Source organism: Manihot esculenta, chromosome 12, assembly GCF_001659605.2.
Source record: "Manihot esculenta cultivar AM560-2 chromosome 12, M.esculenta_v8, whole genome shotgun sequence".
NCBI lineage: Eukaryota > Viridiplantae > Streptophyta > Magnoliopsida > Malpighiales > Euphorbiaceae > Manihot > Manihot esculenta.
This window is the reverse complement of record NC_035172.2, coordinates 2571006-2585860: the sequence shown is the minus strand read 5'-3', so window position 1 is coordinate 2585860 and position 14855 is coordinate 2571006. Positions and strand designations below refer to the sequence as shown.

At 37.5% G+C, this 14855-nt stretch overlaps 1 protein-coding gene across 3 annotated transcripts; it reads left to right on the top strand.

Annotated features, from left to right (window-relative positions):
- The first annotated feature begins 233 nt into the window (after positions 1 to 233).
- On the top strand, positions 234 to 14702 carry LOC110627966 (methyl-CpG-binding domain-containing protein 9). 3 transcript variants are annotated; one of them, XR_006348015.1, is made up of 11 exons: positions 234 to 1218; positions 2188 to 2914; positions 3071 to 4168; positions 4287 to 4886; positions 6359 to 6664; positions 7219 to 7554; positions 8340 to 8438; positions 9255 to 9689; positions 11012 to 13060; positions 13443 to 14108; positions 14282 to 14702. XR_006348015.1 is itself a non-coding variant. In XM_021774386.2 (10 exons), the coding sequence occupies exons 1-10, from the start codon at positions 971 to 973 to the stop codon at positions 13800 to 13802; spliced, it is 6258 nt and encodes a 2085-aa protein (XP_021630078.2). In that variant the 5' UTR covers positions 234 to 970; the 3' UTR covers positions 13803 to 14641. The 3 variants fall into 3 exon arrangements, 1 of the variants encoding a protein (XP_021630078.2); XR_006348014.1 differs by having other exon boundaries at positions 14257 to 14702; XM_021774386.2 differs by having other exon boundaries at positions 13443 to 14641.
- Positions 14703 to 14855: the final 153 nt, after the last annotated feature.

The window sequence follows — 14855 nt, the reverse complement described above, 5'->3', positions numbered from 1 at the left end:
GCTTTTTGGGATTTTCTGTATTGCTGTGGATTCAGGTCTCGACCTTTGGATTTGTTGGCTTTTTAATTTGATCGTGTAATTGGGGCAGATCCTTTATTTTAATGCAAAATTATCTTTGAGAGGAAAAAAAAAAAGAGGGTAGTCCAAAGTTGAAGTGCAGGGCAGCAATTAGTAGACTTGGTGGTGGGAGAGCAAAGGTGCTGGATTTTGACCGCATACCATATCCAAAATTTGAAGTCAATGGCAGCGGCAAAAATCATGGCAAAAGTCGAATTTCAAAGAGGCTAAAGAATGAAGCTGCAATTATGGCGAATTAAGTTAAAGTCTGTACAGGTACAGCACGTCGTCTTCTGTACTCTGTAATAATAACCAACCGCAGCTCAAAACTCACAAGTCACGTAGCCTGCTCACCTTGATATTATTATGACGTACCAAACATGCCAGAAAAAGCGTGGGCGATGAGCATCTGCTTCACGACAAATTCTACTCACGAGGAGAGAGAGAGAGAGAGAGGGCAACGCAGCCCACCACTATGACCCAAAAACTTTGAAGCCGCGAAAGTGATGTTTACGTCTCCAATACGATGTCGTTTGAGTCTTCATCGGACCAATACTCCTTTGTCCATTTCTGTCATTTCCTTGTGCTACCCCCCAAAACCTGCCTTTCGCGACTCCCGAGAACAACCCACCGTTGTCTTTCAGCTTCGATTCTAAACACTCACAAACAGAATCTAGCTCCTCTTCCTCCTATCACTGTCCTCTTTGGTCATTTCGCCGTCGCACTCCCGTCTTTTTTTTTTTCTTCGCATTTTACCTCCGGCGCGGTCGCTAACCTCTTTGTCCTCGATCTCTAGATTTTTTCCTCGTTTTTCTAGGCTTCATTTTGACTATAATGCTTGAAAAAACAAGGATTCAGAAGCTGTGGAGTTCAAACTCGATATTGGGATTTTTGGTAGTGGTTTAACGCTAGTATGGAGCTGAACGATTCTAATGGGAAGTCCGGGGAGAGCCGTTCCTTGCCGTTTGATATTGATCTTAACGAGACGCCTCTCTCTTCTCCTCGTGAGGCAGTGGTCTCCGTCACCGGAGATGACTTTGTTCCAACGCCGGTGGCGGGTGAGGGTAGTAGAGGTGCTAAAGGTAAACTCGTGTTTTTGGACATCAATGCATTGCCAAGCGAGGCTGAGGGAGAAGGAAATGGTGAATTGGTGAATTCTGGGTATGAACCTTTTTTTCTCCTTTTGGTAATTTTAGTTTTTGTTTGAAGTTTTTAATTGGAAAAGCTTTTTTTTTTTTTTTTTAATATTATGAAACGGTAATTTTTTTTTTGGTAAGTTGGATAACTGCTTTATTAGTGGTAAGAGTTCAAATAGTGGGCTTTAAAGGGGAGACTTCTTAATTGAGGGTGCAAAGATTCAAAGTTTAACAGCTTTAGCGACATTTGCAATAGTCGCGTGTAACATCCAGCACTGTGATCCCTCGAGATTGAATACAAGTCGGAGACAAATGAATAGGAAAAAGAAAAAAAAATTGCACTTCTTCAACTTTACAATGCGATCATGGTGATGGATGATTATTCTATGCTTTGTATAAATGAGTTGCATTTGTATTACGATTGTCCGTTTTAGATGGCAATAGTTGCTGTTAGCTGGGAGGACGTCTTAGTTATAGCTTGGAGGCCGTTTCTTCTTCTTCTTCTTCCTTTTTTTTTTCTTTTAATTGTGGGCTTGTCAAATTTGGACTCCTACATTGCCTGCATGTAACCTACATGAGACATCACTCGATTGCCGCGCTGGTTTTTATTGTTTATTTTACTGGGAAAATACTTCAGCTTTTTGTTAAACTGGAATCTCATGAACGTGTTATGATCCCATGCAGGTCCTTAGAAACCTCAGAACATTCTTAATGTTCTGAAATTTGAATCCTTCTACAAAGTTTAATCTGAAAGCTGTTTGATTACCTTTATAATTGAATATTAAGGCTTGAGTGTTAAGTTAATTGAACTTAACCATCTTGAATGCTGCATTATTTTTTATTTATTCTCTCTCTATCTCTCTCTCTCTTTCTTTTGAAACCTACCTCTTTTAAGCTTTTTGGGTGGTGCGGGGAGCAGGGTTCAAGTTATGTTTCTATTGCTAAACATGTGAATCCTAAGACAATTGTTCATTACATGTTTTCTGGTTTGTAGAATGCACTCTGTGCCTGGTACTTCTTCTATTGGCAACTCAAATAATGCCCCAGTGACATGCCCTACTTTGTTATTTGTGGGGAATCAATGTGATCGTACGAAGGAACCTGGCAATGTGACAAATGTTATCAAATCCGGTCCTGTAGATATTGTACAGCAGAGACTGAACTTTGTTAGAACTATGAGAGAAGTAGATCCACACTCTGTCTTTATAGGAAGGCATTGGACAAGTGATTATTCTGCAAATAGAGTATTATTCCAGAATCAGAGTGAAAAGTTTTTGCAGAATTTAAGAGAATTCATTTTTGATAACCATGGAATACTGGAAGATGGTTGGCGTGTTGAATTTTTTTATTGTCAAAACAGATGCAAAACCTTTGCAGTTTATTGTTCACCAGATGGGAATAAGTTTGAGTCAATGTTTGATGTTGCCTGTCATCTTGGCTTGGTGTCGAATTGCCATTCTTTGATACCTCAGAACAGAAATGATGGATTTGCTTTAGCACGGAACAGGTTACATTTGCACAGAAGAAGAAAGGAACCCTTGCTATTTTCAAGAACCAAGAACTTGAAAGAATATCAAGAAAATTCAAAAAGCAGTTTTGTTGGCAAGTTCTCATCAGGCATAGAGACCATGGATGCTGGGAACTGCAGGTTGAGGAGTGATATAAGAGCTGCACAAGCCAACTCAGAGCCAGCTGGTATTTATGGTTCTTCTCATTGTAAGGTTAGTTATTGCATTCTATGCTGTGACCAAATTCAACTCTCTCTCTCTCTCTCTCTCTCACCCCATACACACACATACACCCCTCTCCCCAAACTCCAATGCAGTGCCCTTTTCCTTTTTCTCACAGGTTTGTTATTTATCAAAATGCTCTTCCAGGAAGGGTTTCCAGTCCAGTTTGAAGACTTTTCTATTCTTTCTATGGGGGAGGTTGATCCAAGACCTTCCTATCACTGCAGTAGCCAGATCTGGCCAGTAGGTTATAGATCCAGTTGGCACGACAGAATTACTGGATCTCTTTTTGTGTGTGATATTTCAGATGGGGGTGATTGTGGTCCAGTTTTCAAGGTTCAAAGATATCCATGTTGCACTCAGCCCATCCCTATTGGTTCAACAATCCTTTCCAGGACAGACTTGGGCAGCAACAATAATAAAACTTATAGTGCTTCTGATGTTGATGATCATGAGGATATAGATGTTCAGACGATATTATCAGACCCTAGCCCTCCGCACCTTGATTTTAATGTTCTGACAGGTGTTGCGACATCATTAGATGAAGCCTCTAATTTTCACGGAGCAGATGGTTTGCAATCAAATTCAAATCACATCCCAAAAGCTATTGGGAAACCTGCACTCAGTAATAAAATACTAGGTGATGATATTGGTGAATTCATAGTGCAAGGGAGATCATCTTCTTCAGTGTGGAAAATGATGTCAGAGAAGCTGGTGCAGTCTTGTCATGAAGTGTACAAACAGACCGGTGTATGTAAATTATATTGCAGGCATGTGTACGAATGGTGGTCATCTTGCATGGTTCATAAGACAGTTGAAGTGACTGAATCAACTGATGCATTAGCCAAGTTTTGCCATATGTCTTGCCCTTTGCACATTCCACTTCATGTTGAGAGCAATGATGAACTTACTTCTAGTTGTGACACGCTAATGAAGTGGATAGGCCAAGACAGATTTGGACTGGATATTGATTTTGTGCAAGAACTAATAGAGCAGCTTCCTGGGGTTCATTCCTGTTCAGATTATACATTCCTGAATAATAGAAGTGAAAAATCAAAATTACAAACTGTTGGAAATGGATTGCTTCTGGCTAAGAGGAAAGGTGACATAGAAAGTGAGAAAGAAACATATAGAACTTCTAAGGAATGTAAAAACCGAAAGGAGCAATTCCTGAAGGATTTCTGTCCCCCTGGCAAGCCATTGAGCTCAAAGCTTCCTACTGTTTTAGTTGGTGATGTTCTTCAGGTATGGGAAATCGTTATAGTCAAGAACTGTAGAAGCCTGGAATAACTTAATAGAATGTGGTTAAAGTAGGTTCATGTTCTTATATATTTTTTATTTATATTTTGTTTTATTTGTTTAGTCTTGGGAGTTACTATGGCGCTTCTCAGAAGTTTTGGGACTGGATAAACCTTTATCCTTTAAGGAACTCGAAGAGGAACTTGTAGACTGTTATTCCTCTACTTATAGGAGTATTTCTGCTTCAACTGTTAGTGCAAAAAGTCAACATGCATTCATAACAGCAAAAAAGGAAACTTCAGGAGAAGGTGCCCGTAGGAAACAATCATCTGATAACCATATCAGTTGCGTTGGCAAAGCTTTGTCTAAGGCTCATTGTGCACTGCTGAAAGTACTGTTGGCAGAGCTAGAGTGTAAGCTGGCTGTTATTGTGGATCCTACTATTGAATGTGGAGAGTCTAAGTTAAGAAAGAGAAGGAAGAAAGAAACAGATAACTTGAATTTTGCTAGGAAATCAATGCTTGATTTACTTCCAATTAATGAACTTACGTGGCCTGAACTGGCTCGAAGATATTTATTAACTGTCTTATCCATGGAGGGTAACCTTGATTCTCTGGAGGTGTTGAGAAGTGAAAGCTGCAAAGTGTTTCATTGTTTACAAGGAGATAGTGGGGGACTTCATGGTTCTCTTCCGGCAGTGGCTGTTATTGAAGCAGATGCCCTGGTAGATTTACTTTCGTTTCCTTCTCTATGATTCAATGATGTTTCATTTTCTTAGTTATCTTTCAAAAGATAAAATGTGGAATGTGATCTTAAAATATACTCGTTACCCCACAATGTTAGTAGTGTTAACCAAATTGTATATGCCTGATATTCTTTGATGTTTGATTGAAACAATTGCATCGATTTCAAATGTGCCAAATATGTAACACACCCAGTAATAAGGTCAAAGCAAGTTGTACAAATGTTTGATGGTAGGAAATGGACAATGAATCATGAATGTTTATTAGGTTGCTTTTTGCATGACTCAGTTTAGCTAATGGCCTTTAAACTCTGTGATATATCCAATCTCCTGTCATATCCTTACTTTTAGAAAAACTAGTAATAATAGCAATAATAAAAAAAGATCTTTCTTTCTTTATTTTTTTGGCTCCTTTTCTTTTTTCTTGAGGTTATCCTTCTTCTACCTTTTGGGTGTAATGAGATAAATATAAGCTAGTATACGAGTTAATAACTTATGGAGATTGATTATAAAATGGCTGCTTGTGTTATACAAACACGTGCACATATGTTTGGGCTTAGCTGTACATTTCAATGAACCATTGTTACAAATTAAATACTCTTTTTGCAGACTTGGAAAATATGGACAGTAGCCCATCTTGATTAAGCCAATTCCATTGATTTTCAAGTTTAACACTTTAGGAAAGTAGCTGATAAGTTGAGCTTTTCGTTGGATGCTTCTGATTAAGCACAAACACTAGATAGCAAAGCTCTCAAGCTGTTTATCTCTGTGTAATTCATTTGCTTGGTGTGCCATTACTGGGATTCAGTGGATAAGCACATATGAATCACATTGCATGATCTGGATTGCACTTACGGAATCCCAAAGACTCGGATGTTTTATTTTTTGCGGAATATGATTTGTTTCCCTGTGTATTATATTGCTGGCTGTTGGATCTGTTTTTCCAGTTGGTCCAATTACCATTTGTCATCATTCAATAACTTTGATCTAATGTTTGTATTTTTATGGAGTATAGAACAGTTGCGTAGAAAAAAAAGGCTATATGACATTCAGAGATGACATACTTGTATCCACATTTCCAACCCTTGCATGGACAGTTATCAGAGCACTTGTCTTCATGCAATAACACTTCTAGAATCAGAAAAGTATCATGCATTTTTTTTCCAAAAAACTCATAAGGGTGTCATAATTTTCATAATTGATTTGCCATATGTGATTGTTCTTTAAACAAGATGCATTTAATAACATTTCATATGCTAATATTGAAACACAATGTAAGCTTGTTCTGATGTCTATATTTGTGGGAGTATCTGTGTCTGATACACCATGTCTATGGCAAAAAAAGGCATTTGTGCTTTTTTCTGCAAATCTTTCTGGCATAATTTATCTCTCTTTGGTACTGGTCTGCTTCAAAGCTTATTGAATGACGGTGCACTAATTTTTCTGATTCTCAGCTGCTTGCAGAGGCTACAAAGCATATATTTGGTACATCAAGTAATATTAGTGACAATTTAAATATGGATTCCATCGAGTCTGTTGCACCCAGTCCTCGCAATGAAGTTAGAGTTAACAATGGTGAAGTTCCTGAGTGGGCAAAAGTTCTAGAACCTGTAAGAAAGCTACCCACAAATGTGGGAGCAAGGATTAGAAGGTGTATTTATGATGCTTTGGCTCTAAATCCACCAGAATGGGCAACAAAGATTTTGGAACATTCAATCAGTAAGGAAGTGTATAAGGGAAATGCTTCAGGACCTACCAAGGTATGTATAGGAAGATAGAAAATTTTCAGTGCCCATGATGTTACATTAAATTCTTCTTGCTTGTGAAGGCATTATATTTAAAGCCATATTAAATTCTTCTTATTAGGAAGATTTGCCATGCTGTTTGACGCTGTCTTCTGTGTGTGTATATGTGTATGTATATATATATATATATATATATATTTGCTTGTGCAATGATGCAGTACATGGTAGTATTTTTTTTTTTTTGCTGATGCTATGATCATTATTTGGATTTATTAAATTATTGTTATTTGCATAAAAGTGTTAGCTTGCAAGAGCTGCATATGCCCATTGTTAGGCTATACATCATGTTTGTTTTATGCTTATTTAAAAATTGGTGGCATCTAATATGTGCTTTCAAGGTTTTATCATTATTGACTGCCTTTAACTCTGATAGTTTATGGACAACAAATTTATAAACTATTGTCTTGTAACTTCTGAGAAGTAAAAGCTGTTTAGCATAAAATGTTCTTATGAGAAGAGCTGTATGGCTGATGCTGAACTCAAGATTTCTTCTTTCTGATTGATTACAGAAAGCTGTACTATCAGTGTTGGCAAATGTGTGTGGTGAAGATCTGCAGCAGAAACCTACTAGGAAGAGAAAAGGCAAGTATATTTGTACTTTATCTGAAGTGATAATGAAACAATGTCGAAAAGTGCTTCGCTGTGCCGTTGCTGCTGATGAAGAAAAAGTTTTCTGTAATTTGCTTGGAAGAACCCTTCTTAACACTTCAGATAATGATGATGAGGGACTGATTGGTTTCCCTACAATGGTACCTCGGCCTTTGGACTTCAGAACCGTTGATCTGAGATTGGCTTCTGGGGCCTATGGAGGATCACATGAAGCTTTCCTAGAGGATGTCCGGGAGGTAAGCTTTTTGTTATTGAATCTATTTGAGTTTTGGCCTTTGGTAACACTGAGGGATTTGCGAAGATTTTGCTATATTATAGCATTATTGTTTCCTCATATGAAAATAATTAGAACTGTCTATATTAGTTATCATGTAAGTGACCTTGGATGATGATTAAGTTTGAGGTAGACCAGGGAATTTATAACTTGTGTAAAACTTCAATCAGAAAAGCACTACTTCCTCCCGCCTGTTTGAACACACTTTTAAAGTGTGAAATATTAAATGTTAATATTATCTTGTATCATTCTCTTGCTTTTCTTTCTTTGTTGTCTAAAACAATTATTGCTTTTGCTTCAACAGAGGGACAGCTTAACATAATATTTTTCTTTGCCTTTATCAGAAGATAAAAAACTGTATCTTTGTAAAGTTAGAAAAATAGAAGAGAGAAGAAAATAACACAAAGAGGATTTACATTGTTCAGCCATGAGAGCCTATATCCATGGACACAAAACCTCAAAGGGCTGCATTTTTATTGAATTGGATTCTTTTCTCATAATACAAATGCTTCCCTGTTTATAATGAAGGATCCAAGACATATATGGTATGATGCTATAAGTTAAGTGATTCTCCAATTATAATAGAAATATATCAAATCGCCCTATTTTAGGAATACATTGGCATATATTATTCTATTTATTTAGGACTACAATCCAATATTAAATAGGAACAACTTTCCATAACACCCCCCTTGATTGTGGCATGGAATCTCATAAATTCTAACATCTTTTATTTTCCCTTTGCAGGTTTGGCATCATATACGTACAGCATATGCCGATCAGTCTGATTTAGTCCATTTGGCTGATACACTATCTCAAAATTTTGAGGCACTCTATGAAAAAGAGGTTTGTTTATGCCATTCTGTTTTCTTCCTTCTTTGATCCCACTACAATTACAAGCATGAGCACCTGCACACAATCAGCAGATGAACATGCATGTGCCTACACAGCCTCTTGCTAGCAATAAAGAGTTCTTAACAGGTGTCTATCCATTTGGCATTTTATCACAAGTTACTGGCAGGAAGATTTGCCATTTAGCAGGTTGGCATGTGATGACTTACATTATTAGCATCATTTTATGAAAATGAGTGATTTTTCCGTAATCTTCTTGGGGCATCAACTGTGTACGTCTATAATGAGGATTCCAGACCATGACTCAAGACTAGTAAGATTGTTTCAGTATAATGGCTATGCAGGTTGTCTAGTTCATTACAATTGTAATCCATCACATTTATTTCCTTGGTCTGATTCAAAATCCTGCTGCTTCTACTTATGCCATCTATATTAAAAATGGATTTCTCTTACCTCCTTCCCTGCCCCCCCCCTTCTCTCTCTCTCTGCTTCTGCCTGCATGGATGATGGAGGACTCATGTAGAGAATTGTCTTGGTTAGTCAATTGGGCAGATCTTTTGGTTCAGTAGAAGTAGATCTTTGGGGGGGGGGGGATTTTCTCTTCAACGTTTTGGTAAAGTACTCTTATATTCTTTTGCAATATATGGATAGGATTTCCTTAAATTTGATATACATTGTTTTCTATTCTTTTGCAACATGAGGATTTCCTTGAATATGATATACATTGTCTTCTTTCTTTCTTTCTCTTTCTTTTTTTCCCCTCTTCTTGGCTATTTGTTTGTGCTTCAATATCGTGAAAACCCTATGCAGGTCCTCACACTAGTCCAGAAACTTACAGGCTATGTTGCTGTGGAATGCTTAAGTTCTGAAGCCAAGAAAGAAATGGAGGATATTCTTGAGCATGCAAGTGACATTCCCAAAGCTCCTTGGGATGAGGGTGTCTGTAAAGTTTGTGGTGTAGATAAAGATGACGACAATGTTTTATTGTGCGATAAATGTGATTCTGGGTATCATACATATTGCTTAAATCCTCCTCTTGCAAGAATACCTGAAGGAAATTGGTATTGTCCTTCATGCATCCCTGGACATCGCATTGCTCAGAGTGCTTCACAGATTCCTCCGTTTGTTTGCCAATACCCAAAAAGAAAGCGTCAAGGAGAGTTGACTCGTGGTGTTCTAGAGACCCTTGCTCATTTAGGTACAACCATGGAAGTGAAGGATTACTGGGAGTACAGCGTGGAGGAGGTTTGTCTCTGGATCTCTCCGATACCTAATTTTATGGCTTTAGGCAGTATCAGATTCTGATAAGAATGATAATGTCTGTAAGATTAATTATTTATACCTAATTTTATTGACAGTTCATGTTTTCTCTTATTGGTCTATTCAATAATAGTTGGCAGTAATCAATTAGTTTGAGGTATGTGTCTGTAGAATTACTTTCTACGTCAAGACGTGGTTGATGTGAAACAGTAGAGTTATATCACTTCTCATTCATGATCTAAGTAAATTTAGGGGGACTAGTACCTTCCAAGATTTAAATTATAGTATCAATCTCACACAGCCAAACTGTGAAGTAACAGCTGTTGTGTGAATGTTTTGGGGAAAAATAATAAAATGACTCAAATTAAAAGTTTTACAAGATTTTAACCAAATAGTCAACATATATGTGCTCCAACATCATCATCATCATCATTATTTGTGATAAAGTGTATGAGAACATAGGAAAATTTTTTAGTCAAATGCTTTGGCCATTTATTCTCACCATAACTTTTATGTGAATGTTAGACCCTTTCATCTCAGAGGAAAAGGGCCTTGATATTCATAGCAACATTTTGATGAAAATAAATGCCAAATGCAAGTTTGATAAAAAAAAAAAGGGAAAATCTGTATGTCGATGGCTCCATGCTTCCTTTGGTTGGTTGAGGAAGTATGCAGAATGAAAGAAAAAGTGTTTCACCCTATCACTTATGCTTGCCTGAGCCAATGCATCAAACTTGGGCGGATTTATTACCTGGAATTTTTTAGTCAATAAATAAAAATCTGTTTGGATTTCTTTCTTTCCTCTTATATCCTAACCAAATAGCAAAGCAAAGATTCACTCTTTTTATTTGCAATCCTCCTCCTATCTTGTTTTGGCCCTTATAAGGAAGTATGTTAATTCATGGGCCCTTAGTTGATAATATATGAGCGAAATTCCGAGTGACTTGATGATGTGGAACAAGGAACACAAGCGGTGCAGAAACAAATTCTCAAGTGTATTAATGCTCAAAGCAATTTAGTCATAGGAAAAGTGTCAAAAAAATAAAGAGAAAGGAGGGTTGATGTTGGCAATTATAGCCTATAAATATCTTCCCCCTCCTTTTTTTGGGGTTGGGAGGCTAAAAATATGAGAAAGGAGGGTTGCAGTTGCTGCTACATATAAAATAATTCTCTATTCCTACACTAACAATGACTACTTGCTTTATGATGGATATTGTTGCTGGTGTGCGTGGGGTTTTGCTAGGCTATGGTGAAAAAAAGTAACATGCGTCAGCTTTTACTTGTCTTGTTTTTTTATTTTGATGCAGAGAATATTTCTTCTCAAGTTTTTAAGTGCTGAGGTGCTGAATTCTGCTAATATCCGGGAACACCTAGATCAGTGTGCATCATCATTTGCTGATTTGCAGCAGAAACTGCGTTCACTATCTACAGAATGGAGGAACCTAAAGTCTAGAGAAGAAGTCCTCGTTGAAAAAGTGGCAAAAGGAGATACAAGTGTGCTTAATGGTGTTGGAAAATCTGGAATGGAAGGGTTGGCTGCTATGCTCCCAAACTATGATAAACTGTTGGGACAGCCTTTAAATAGATATAGTTCATGTTCAAATCCCTCCATTGATCTGACATCTTTGGAGGGTGGTCCAAAGTTTCACAGGACAAGTGATTTTACCAAGCAACCGTGCTGTTTTCACCCAAAAGGTGATCCCCAGCAACATTCTACAAATTGTGCTAGTCAATTTATCAAGATTCCTGATTCTGAACATCAAGGAAACAAACCTGATCTAAATGAGTTACAGGCCTGTAACCTTGAGGCAATCTCTATCAAGAATAGGATTTCTGTCTTGCAGGATTCAATTGCCAGTCTAGACTTACAATTACAGAAGGTGTCTCTTAGGAAGGATTTCTTAGGAAGGGATTCTGCTGGACGCCTGTACTGGGCCTTTTTCAGGCCAGATTCATCTTCTTGGGTTGTTGTCGATGGGACTGTAGCAATGCAGCAAGAGAAAATTGTTGGAGAGCATGGGAAGCTGTTGTATACCAATCTAACTCCCAATTCTCTTCCAATTGGAACAGACAATGTGTCGAAGTTCAAAGGATCAAATTTTATTGGTCCATATTATAATGATCTGACTAATGGCACCCCAGTAGCTTTTCAATTGTTTTCTTATAAATCTGATGCAGAAATTGAAGAACTTATTCAATGGTTGAAGCATAGTGACCCAATGCAGAGAGAGTTGATAGATTCTCTTGTGCAGAGGCTAAAAGTTGGATATGATAACTCCAATGAAACTGAAGATCATGTTCACGAGATTTATCAACCGACACCAATGCCTGTGAATGTTGAAAAAGCTGTGCAATCTAATGCTCTTCAGACTAATGCTTTGATTGCATTGGAGAAGAGGTATGATCCTTGCTTGGAAACGGATATCGACAACATTTCAGTGAAGTGGAGTCGGACTGAAGAAGTAACTTATGCAGAAAAAGTGAGCCGATGTGAATGTCTAGAACCCATGTGGCCTTCTAGGCACCATTGTCACTCTTGTCATTGGTCATTTGTCTCTAAATGTGAATTCAAAGAGCATAACGATGGAAAGTGCAGTTCTGCTGTGTGTGCTTCTCAGAGCAGCAAAGTGATTGATGTCTCAAAGGGTAAGGCATGTACGAGGATAGAACAAGGAGAACGCTCTGAGAAATTGAGAAATTTCAAGTCCAGTAGTATGGGGTGTGAGATTGAGTTTGGGTCAGTTAGATATCCAAAGGACTTTTTATCTCCTTACAAACTTGAAGAGATAAGTGCCAAGTTTGTTACTAGGAGCTCTATTAAGGAATTGGTGCAGGAAATAGGACTTATTGGTTCAAATGGTATTCCATCATTTGTACAATGTGGATCTCCTTATCTGGGTGACCCCACATTGAAGTTAGTACTTCCCTGGAAAAAAGAGGTTAGCCAGAGTGACGGGTCCTCATGTGTGGAAATTCAGTCACATCAAGCCATGAAGGAGAACATGCCGACCAATAAGAAACATCTTAATTCCATCAACTCAATTAGGAGTTGCACAACAGGTGATCTTTATGAGGAATTACAAGAAATTAGAAAATCGAATTTGATAAATGACAAGAGAGATCAATCTGCTTTGAGAATTAGCTGTTCAAAATGGAGGAAGGCTTCATCTGAAATTCATGATTCTTCTTTAAGACCCCTTGTGGGTAAGGGGGCTCAAATTCTTAGGCAGCTCAAGGTCAACTTGCTTGATATGGATGCTGCCCTGCCCGAAGGAGCACTAAAGTCATCAAAGGCTTATTTGGAAAAACGATGCGCCTGGCGAGCATTTGTCAAATCTACCAAGTCAATATTTGAGGTTAGAATTTTATTTTCTTTTGATTCAGACCACTATGTGTCGAAGCTAGTGTAAGACTTATGTTAACTTGTGAAGTGGTTGCCGATTGACTCTTTAGAGTGCTGCATCATGGGATTTAAACGCAAGCCATATTTTAGTTTGCTCTTCTGTTTTTTCTTTCTAGTAAACATGTATGCTTTTGCAATTTACACGTCCTGGGGATAAATGGATATAATATTGCATGCCTTTACCTTAATTCACTTTAATTTTCTCTAATTCTCTGCACTGGAAGTTACAAGGATTGACATTGTTTTCCACACCCTTATCTGCCTTCGCACAAATTTTTATTACTCTCTCTGCTGATGGTGGAAGATAAATTGAAGTCTGCTTAACTTTTTTTCAGATGGTTCAAGCAACTATTGTATTTGAAAACATGATCAAGACTGACTACTTGAGAAATGAATGGTGGTATTGGTCATCAATTTACACTGCAGCAAAAATAGCTACCATCTCTTCTCTTGCGCTTAGAATATACTGCTTGGATGCTGCCATTATCTATGAAAAGCCTTTACCCCTCTCCCCTTGTAAAGAAAATGCAGGAGTTGGTAACAAATTGGATAATGATTCTTCACCTCAAACAGATCTGGCAAGTAATTCGAAGCCAAGCAGCAAGCCAGTTCTAAGGACTCCTAATTCGGATCCTACTGACAATGGCAAACCACAAAGCAGATCAGGCAAAAAAAGAAAAGACTCGGGAGGATGATTTTTAAAATGTTGCATCCCTTTGCAAGGAATCATAATCTATTAAACAGAAGCTGTTCCAATTTTGAAGCCAAATTCCTAACATGACTGGGACAAGAAGTGATCTATGGGCAAGAAGACAAGCTGAAAGGGTGGGCGAAAATGATGCTTTCGCTCCCTTTTTATGTGTATATATAACTTGGATACTGGATCAGTGAGTAGAGGCCTTGTAGTTAGGTGTACAGTTTCACTTACAGACTGGTTTCTCAGAACTTGAGAACTAGTCATCTACTGAAGAGGAAATCCACATTAAAGCAGTTGATATAAGGTGATTTATATATATATATATATATGAAGTGAAATTTATTTATCAAAGTTTGAAATGTATAAAAGATTCCATTCATTTGTTACAATTTGCACCTGTTTGTGGCTTCAATGAGTGGGAATCATTTTTGTTTTCTATAATCACATTTCAGTCTTGTATGCTGCTCCTGTTTATAGTGGGGGCCTGCAAATTCTACTCCAAGAAGAGAGTTGAAGCAAAGCATCCTTGAAGGTTACAGCTGAGGTAAGCTCTTCAGAACAGCCATGGATTGATGCTATCGATGGATTTATTGAATGAATGTTGGTCTCTGTAAATTAGGCAGTTCTGTATTCCTTTTATTGTAGAAGTTGCATGTTCTTATGCCTTTACTTCAAATCTCTTTGGAACTAGATGATAGTGGTTTGTTTTCAAATATTGGTCTCTGTATATTAGTAATGTAAGTTTGGTTGTGCTCTAAATGTTGTTGTATTTAGTGTGCGAGTTGGATTCAAATGTTTTAACTCTAGATGTTCAAATGTGAGGCAACAATTTAAGCTGCTTCTCTCTTGGATGGATACATCCTCATTTTAGTGAGAAAAAAAAAAAAAATACTATTTAGTCTCTGTGATCTAATGAAATAAACTATTTAGTCCTTCATTAAATTGTATATGATTAAATTGTTAATCATACACAAATCATTAAATTGTGTATGATTATTTAGAAATTGGAAGGATTAAATAGAAATTGTATATGATTAAGTTGTAGCTTGTT